Here is an 8,811-nt window from a genome sequence, read left to right on the forward strand (position 1 = left end):
ACAGAAATGACTTGCTCAAGAGCACACAAGAGGTCTCTAAAGCCAGCGTTCGAATACAAGGCTGTAATTCCTAACCCAAACTCCTCACCACGGAGCAGCAATATCTACCCAAGATAGTTCTACACTGGGTCTTTACTCTTTGTCTTTTAGTCTTAAAAAGTAATGAGTGCTCACTGGAATGTTTTAAATATATGGAATTAACTTTTCAAAAAAAAAAAATCAAATGCTACAAAAACAACCTCCCATCCCTGCCAACACCGTAAGAGCTGGGTTCCCACTCATCCAAAATTTATTTATACACATACACACATACCCTTTTTAGTTCTATAAGCATATTTTTTAAATGGGATCACACTGATCTAGCAACTTGACTTATTTCACTTAATATCTCTTGAAGATCTTCCTGCATCTACAAACATATTTACCCCTTTTTATAATCCCCATCATTTAAGTGAACCCAGCTGGGGTTCCCTAATTGGCTTGCTTCCCAATTTCTGTTTTAAAAAGTCACAAGAAATACACTGTATCTTTGTGCAGTTGCAAAGCTGTATCTGTTGGAAAATCCCTGGAAGTAAACTTGCTGGGTCAAAGGGTATAAACATCTAAAACCTTAATAGATGTTGCCAAATGCCCTCCAAAATGTCCGTGCCCAATTTATATTCCCACTAACAGCATAGGAGATTGCCTCCAATAATTCAGCTTTTAAGTGCCTTGGAAAATTATGCTGTATGTTGCTTCAAAATGCCAAGTAGTAGAACTGCTCTCACCAGTCATCTTAATTCCATACAGAACTCTACCCAAATCTTCTAACACTCACTGAATATATCAGTATAGTCATCCATCTGTTTTGGTTTTTTTTTGTTGTTGTTTTTTTTTTTCTGAAAACTTTGAAATACTTAAGAAGAGGAAACACACCAGGTGCACGCAATATCTTCAGCTAGTCTGGCCTCAAATTTTAGGTACCCTGATAAAAAGTTATCCAAATTATTTCAGAAGACTGTTTAACACAAATCAGAACTACACAGTAACGCTGGGCTCAAACATTTAAATCAAAGTTGTAAGTGGGGATTTATTATGCTTTATCTGCCCACTCAAAGGACTAGGGCTACAAATAAAAAGCCATCAAACCATACCAGTGGCCAAATTAGCTTACATAAAATAATAAGCAACAGATTTCATATCATAAATGTCAATGGAACAGACTGCAATAGTAAGGATGGCTGTAATTGGAAGGAAAGTTCACTCAAATTCCCATCATATTGAAAATGAAAACATTAATATTTTAAATTAAATGTTTTGAATGTAACTATTCATTTCAGTCATATCAGACTATTACAAATCTTTGGTACTAATAAATAAGATATGGTCTTTTTTTTTTTTTACAAGTGGATAGTTTTAAAATGCATTAGACTCTGACCTGCTTATTCTGTAACAGCTAATGGATATTCCAGGCTTCACCATTTCATCAAAATCTCTCTTCTAGGACTCAGTGCTAGTAATTTTAAATTGCAAGTCTCCAACCCATCTTTGGGACAGAGTAAACCCACATGAATTCAAGTACAATTAGCTCAATTCTGAAACGGTACATGTAATTCTCATCAGGCAACAAGTTGAAATACTCTAATTTCTTCCTCTGCAAGTTCTCATACTATTACTGTGGAATAAAGGAAATCAACCTGAAAAATCAATTTGCTTTTCCAAAGCAAAGATTTACCAAACTAAGGACTCATCCATCTTCGTGGCTGAGCAGTTCATTCTCAGTGCTAAGGTCCACTTCCGTTTATCAACTAATGTATATACTGAAAGTGATTTACCTTGCCATTATTAATAGCCATTTACAGTTTGGAGTACGTGCATTTCTTTTGAATACCTTGCAACTCAGATTTTTCACAAAGCCATTTGTGCAGTGTCTTCCATTTCCAATTTCTCACTTACAGATCTATAAGATAGCAAATACAGCACCTTAAAAGGTACAGGAGTAGACTTAGCCATGTCTGGCATTCTTGTTCTGTATTTATTTATTCTTATCATTTTGAAAGGCGTTATAAGCCAAAAAATAAGTCCCAGGATCAAGTGGTATGTTTGGTGTTACTTGAATTTACAACTAAGTACTCCCAATGAACAGAGGAACCTTCCCTTGCAATCTGAATCATGTGTAATTACAGTATGACAAGGTCTCTCCTGGGCTATGTAAGCTGGCATTTTTCCCAGGACTTGTCACATCATGGGAAGCACACATACAAATAAAAATCCAAAAATAAACATTTTAAAACAATGGCTTATAGACTACATAAAGAAACTCCGCAGTTGAAAATAAAAACCGAAGAGCCCAACGGGCAAGCAGGCATCTCTCGCTAGAGACGTCTGAGACATCAGTGTTAGCAAGCGGCTTACCACGCCTAGCAACAACTCCCAGGTGTGGGCTGTGCAGGGCCAGCACCCTCATGCTCCCTCAGGCTGGACCAAAAATCATTCAGGATGGGAAATAAAGGGGAGCATCCCCACTCACACACTGAAGCAGGGAAACAGTGGTGAAATACGGGGAGGTTGGTCATCTTTAATTTCATAATGCCAATTTGTTGATTGCCACGGAGCCTAAACAAAGTTATCTTAAGAGCTACATCTTCTGCCAACTGACGTAGTTTCCCTAATATACTAAACACTGCTTTTTTGGTTAAATGTATTCCCTCTCGAAGTGTGTGGCAGCCAAGGAGTCCTAATGGTGGCTACCAGGGATCTTAGAAGGTGGTTTCTTTTGTTTCAACTCCTCTGCAGTGGCTCTATACATACATGGAAAAGGGAGAGGGAGATTCCAAGAAGCATCACACCCAACCTCAAACAGTGACAGAAACTTGACGACGCTCATCCTAATTACAGTGTTGAGGAAATATGAAGGAAAATGATCTCTGGCTGTATTGCGATCTATCATGCTAACAAAATCTAAATGTTATTTCCTCTAGGCCATGCATAGTCTTACCCTTCTATTAGAAGCTGGATTCATTTGTTAACCATCAGCAAAGCCCAACAAATTCGACTGCTCAAGTTTTCAGGAGGAGCTATAAAACAAACCACTGAAGGCAAAACATAGGGTCCTACAACCCATTGCATGAGCTCTGGAAACAAAAAATAAGCATCAACACAAACCTCTGCCACCTCGGAGGCACACAGCATTGCTCCTTTCTTTATTCAGCTCCTCAATGTTCAATAATTTCCAGGAGCTCTAAGCAGAATGGATTTATTATGATGTTACTCTAAGAAACTGCAGGAGTTCTAGATGCCAATAAAGATTACGGATCAAATGGAAGATAACTACTAACCATTGTGTCGAGTTAGATAAATAAACCTGCTCACAAACAAAGCACCTTATTGTATTTGTACTGTTACCTCCACTAATCCAACTAAAACAACCAGACAGTAGCTTTCCGGAGGCTGAAGGGAATAGACATCAGGATTTCTCAAACCCTCTTTAAATTTTCTTTCAAAATAACACTCCGGTGTTTTGTTTTGTTTTTTCTTTTTTCTTTTTTCAAAACTGTCCTGCCCTTTATGGAAAGTGCTTGGGGCCCGAGAGGCTGGGCAGGATATGCAAACTAGAGACCAAGGCTAAAATCCAAGGTGGGGAAGAAGTGAGGAAGAAGGCAGGACAAACATCGTTCCTCTGAAACTTAGCTTCGACCTTTGCAGGGACCCTCCTCCCCGCAGATCACATCGGGCAGAGACTTCGGCAAGCTGCTCAAAAATCCAATGAGCAGTCAAGTGCCACTGGGGGCTAGGGACGAGTAAGCCCCCCGCCCCTCCGCCGACTAAACATTAAAATGCTGACGGTGCGAGGCGGGGGGTGATTAACCCACGAAAGGAAAAATCAGTGACAACGGGCACCTCCCGCCTAATTCACAGAGAGGAAGGCAGAGGAGACCCCGAGGAGAGGCGACTTCCCAAAACGGAACAATAACTACATCCCACGCATTCCCTGCTAATAACACAGGTAAATTTCAATTTCTCTAGGAAAAAAAAAAAAGGCGCAAGCTGTCTGTTCCCTCCAGCCCCACCCCCCGACGCCTCCAAACCCAACAACTAATTGCACCTTCCCACAGAACCCGCGGCTAACCCCAGAGGACCGGTGAGGGCTGGCTTGGGATGAATAAACACTCGACACCTGACGGTCCTTTCTCTGCGGTGACTTTCCCGAAGCCGAAGTGGCGCGCGCGCGGGCGAGAGCCCGGACCTGGCCAGCGCGGCGCCGCGCACCCAGGTCCCGAGGCGACGCCGGCGAGCGCGACGCTGGGGGGAGAACGGGGGGCGGGGAGAGGAGCAGAGGGGACCGCCCGGGCCAAGCGATTGTTTCCTCCGCGAGCAAAGACATTTTTTGATCAAGCTCCTTTTGTATTCGAGCCCTACCTCTTTTTGGCCTAGGAAAGCTTTCGTGCAAGTGGAAGACGACTTTCTCCACAAAGTGCTGTATGTTACTGTGCTCCGGGCCGCGCACGAACACCATCCAGTCGTGGGTGAAGCCCTCCACGGTGGGTTTTTTCCTCACCTGGGCGCGGTGCCCCAGCTCCAGCTTCACCTGCACGGCACACTGCGGGCAGGGGGAGGAGAGACAGCCGTGAACAACAGGAAGGCGACCGTTCGACACTGAACATTGCGCCTGACATTTTTTTTTCCTCCTTCTTGAAACGCACATAAAAGGAAACGGCGGTGCCCTCTGCATCCACGTTTCACGCGCGTGGGCGCGCACACTCCACACCCCCAGATACACCCCACCCGGCCCGCCCGGCGCCCAGCATCCACGCCGACAGGGATTGTAACGGAATGTTACCCCCAATCGGGAAGGGGGTCCGGGGGTCGGGGGGAAGAGGGAGAGCTCACTCAAGCCACTACGAGCACGACAACAAATGCATCGGAAACAAATTAGAAGACAATTAGGAGGCGATGCCGGGGCGGTTTCCCGGCGTGGGAAGGGAGGTAGCTGGGACCCCGAGGGGGGGTTCTGGCGAGCCCCCTCCCTGAAAGTGCCGCGGCGACAGGCACACGCCGAGGAAGTCTTTGTGTACGTGTGTGTGTGCGTGCGTGTGGAGCGCTGTGCCAGGCGGAATGGAAACTACAGGCAGCCTCTGCTGATGGGCACAAACTCCCGTGCTCTTAGCACTGGGTTCGTGCACAACAAAAATGAGACGTCGTCACACACACACTCCCGCAGGAAAACACGCCGAGGCATCCATAACTTAAGGCACCCCGCACCCCCCAGCGAAAAGCCCCACGCGATCGGCGAGGCCAGCCTAACAGAGCCCCCGCAACACACTTCCAAGAGCCAAAGTGGCCCCAAAGTAGCTCCCACCTCCCCCAAAAAATAAAATTCGGAAAGGCAGGGAGGCGGGCGGACAGCCGCCGAGGCTCGACTGCGCACAGCCCGGCGTGGGGGCAAAGTTGCGTGCGGCCCCGCCGCTGTCAGCCCGCACACTCCGGCTCACACACGCGCGCCGCGGAGAACGCACCATCGTAGCGGCCGCCGAGGCTGCTCGCCGCGTCCCCGGACTGTGCCCGCGGCTCCCGGCGGCGGCGGCGGCTGAAATATGGCTGAGTTATTATTCGCCTCCTTCCACCGTGTGAGTGTGTGTGTGAGTGCGCGCGTGTGAGCGAGAGTGCGCTTCTTGCGATTGCAAAGAGAGGCGAGGAGAGAGGGAGGCGCGGGGGGGGGGGTGGTGGAGGGGCGAGTGTGTTAGTGTGTGAGTGTGTGTGTGTGTGTGTGTGTGTGTGTGTGCGCGCGCCGGGGGGGGGGGGGGGGCGGGGTGGAGGGAGGGAGGGGAGCGGAGGCTGAGGGAGAGGCGGCAGCTCCCTGCAAGCCGTACCAACCTTTCTCTAATTGGAACCGCGGAGCGCTGGCGCTGTCTGGGCTGCGGCGGCGGCGGCGGCGCAGGGCGAGGGAGGAAAGGCGGGGAAGGGGGGGGGTCTTTTATTATTTTTTTTTGCATGTACTTACCGAGCTAGCCATGCCTGGGGGCCCGGAGGTTTGCTGGGGTGTTGTGTGGTACCCCCCTCCCCCGCCCCCCTCAGCTGTAATTCATGAAGAGGCTGCTATGAATGAGAGCGCGCCCAGGAGCGGAGGGTAGATGGCGGACATTCTCTGCCTTTTTCCCCCGCGCGTTCGCTTGCTCGCTCGCTCGCTTATTAAACTCAGCCCCAAAAGCAAAAGCAGCAGCAGCAGCAGCAGCAGCTCCAGGGCCAGAGGATGAGATTCCGGAGCATGCGCCGTGGCGCCTTACACCGGGGCTCCGAGCCTTACGGGGCGGAGGGAGGGCGCGAGGGCGGGGCGGAGCGCGCGGGGAGGCCGAGCGAGCAAACCAGGGGGAGCTCGAAAGAGCCAATCACCGGCCACCTCCCGAAACCCGGCGGCCCGCACCGCCACACTGGAACGCCAGGCTTAAAGTAACAGGTTCCTACCGGAGGGGGGGGGGGGGGGGGGAGAGGTGGAGCAAAGGACGGGGAGGGGGCGCTAGAGTGGGGAGAGCGGCCAGCTGGGGAGCCATCCCAGCCCTGTGTAAACTCCTCCCTCCCTACAATAAAAAACGGATTAAAACTGCTGGAATGTAGCCACTGCCTAGAGCCCCCAGCAGCCGGAGAAGGGGTGTTAAATCAAGTCTTCGGCGTTAGCACGCTCGGGGGAGGGAGGGGGCTTTCTTTTACTTTCCACCCCGTCTTTTTGTGGTTTTGTGCTGGGAAGTCAAGAACTCACGCCCAAACAAATTTATTTAAGGAAAGAGCGAGAGAAGTGCCACTCTGCAAACAAACATCAAAAAGCAGTCGCTGAGACTGTTAAAACCGGCAACAATCCCCTGGCCCCCTTCCCCATCCACACTCACAGGCACCCGTCCACCACTCCCACTCCTCGCCCTTCTGCCACCGCCACCGAAAATTCAAAAATGAAATGAACAAAAATGTTATTTCCTTCCAAGGGAACTCCTCCCGCTCTGGTAATCCCCGGCTGGGAGGCATCGCGCAGCGGTGCCCAGGTGAAGGTAAAACACCTGGGAGTACCGGCTGCAGACCCTCAGGAACTAGGCTTGGAGTTGTTTTCTTCGGGAGGTTTCCCCTCCGGACAGCCTGGTGGGTGGCATCAGAACGCGGAGGATTGTCCTCTGAGGACACGCGGGGCAACTGGGAGTCTTAAAATAGCAGATAAAGTTAATACTGGCTGTAATGTGCATAAATTGGATTATAATCTTTAGGCGTATTGGTGACAGCCAGCGTAATCCAACTCTGGGTATTAATCCGGTTAGGCTCCCGGGTGACAACCAGTCGCAAGAGTGTTCCCAGAGTCGCCTTCCTGCAAACGTTCCCACTCGGGATGGATTGGGTCTCAGTGGCTGGGGATACAGCAGCGCAGCCACGCGTGGGGCGGGAGGGGGTGGAGGACTGACTAGCTTCCTTTAGCAATGCGGACGACCTTCACTAAGGAAACGGATAAGATCTAGACGATCGACTTGAAAGTGAAAGATGGGTGTAACTCCGGTTCGTTGAAAAAAGATCCTTGCATCTTCCTAGCCCTCATTCCTTTCTCGCCGTCTTTGTCTTCTTTCTTTCCCCAAGTTCCCTGGTCTCCCGACTTCTTTCTGATTCTTTCTTTTCTCTTCGCCCTGCCTTCCCTCTTGATGTGCCTCTTTTTCGTCTTTCTCCCTCAACTTTCTGCTTTTTTCTTCTTTTCTTTCTTTAAACCACGAAAGCAAGTTGTCTCAGCTCTTGGAATAAAGAGAGCGGGAGAGGAATAGGGAAGGAGGTTACCTGGGGCATCTGGAGCCGTGGTCGGTAGCTTTCAGTTCTCCCACCTTCTGACAGGAAGAGAACCCGAATCAGATCGGAGCACTTCAGGCCAACTTTAATTTTCAATCCAACCTTCCAACTCCAGTGGGTTGAACTACTAAAACTGATGCTCTGACCTCTCCCCAGTTACAACCCAGGAAACTTTGGCTTGAGGGCCCCAATTCCTACTACCCTTCTTTTGGATTTAGGATAGAGTGGAGAGGACGATTGACCGAGGGGAGAAACATTTTGATCCAAATCCAAGGGTTTAGATTTCTCAACTGACCCACAGGTACATAGATGTCTATCATCTTGTATGTGTGTATGTGTAGGTGTGTATCAGGACTAAGTTTACATAGACAGGGACAAGCTGTGTGTTAGGATCTAGGTGAAGGGAGGACCTACTTGCTATGCATTATTAAATTTTTTATGAAATAATTAAATTACAGAGAAGTCCTTCAGAATTATCAGGTTGGGAACTGATGTTTATCTGGATGTGCCATTAGTCAAAAACCATTTCCTGTAAGGCAGCAACCATTGGGCAGTGAGTGTAGCTCAACATACAGGTGAAAAACAACAATCTAGTTGTAAGTTGGAGTTGGCCTTAGAGGTTGGCTAATTTCTTCCAGTGCCAGCGGACTTTCTTTGTGATTCTCTCTGTAACTTGTCTTTGCGCTGAGGGGCTGATATCTCTTTCTTGAACTATGTGTTCATTGAATTAATATTATTCCAGGAGTCACCAATAAGCCATAGAGTCAAAGAGGGTCTTTTCCCATTACCCCTCCTATCCCAAAGACTGCTTTAAACACCGAATGCAGGGATAAATTTCATTCTCTAGACACTGAAAATATAGATTTGGTCAGTAGATGGCGCATGGAGCCCTTCCACCAACGTCCTTACGTGACCTCTTTACAACAAAAAGACCAGGAGGAGGAGAAAAAGAAAGAAAACACAATCCTGAATACTCTAGATTCAACTTTTGGGCAAAGAAATTTATGCCGGTCTTTCAATGTA

At 48.5% G+C, this 8,811-nt stretch overlaps 1 protein-coding gene across 2 annotated transcripts in view; it reads right to left on the reverse strand.

The window, feature by feature from the left end:
* The window catches only part of MLLT3 (MLLT3 super elongation complex subunit), a 285,760-nt gene extending 279,588 nt beyond the window's left edge, over positions 1-6,172 (reverse strand). Inside the window, exons 1-2 of one of the 2 annotated variants that reach the window (XM_042914009.1) lie at positions 5,496-5,562; positions 4,399-4,579 (exon numbers count right to left, since the gene is read on the reverse strand). In XM_042914009.1, the coding sequence (XP_042769943.1) occupies positions 4,399-4,579; positions 5,496-5,498 (184 nt within the window). In that variant the 5' untranslated portion in view covers positions 5,499-5,562. Of the gene's footprint in view, positions 1-4,398; positions 4,580-5,495; positions 5,563-5,980 lie in introns of those variants that run through there. The other variant, XM_042914008.1, reaches the window with a different exon arrangement.
* Positions 6,173-8,811: the final 2,639 nt, after the last annotated feature.

This window comes from Panthera leo, chromosome D4 (genome assembly GCF_018350215.1).
Source record: "Panthera leo isolate Ple1 chromosome D4, P.leo_Ple1_pat1.1, whole genome shotgun sequence".
NCBI classification, from domain to species: Eukaryota; Metazoa; Chordata; class Mammalia; order Carnivora; family Felidae; genus Panthera; species Panthera leo.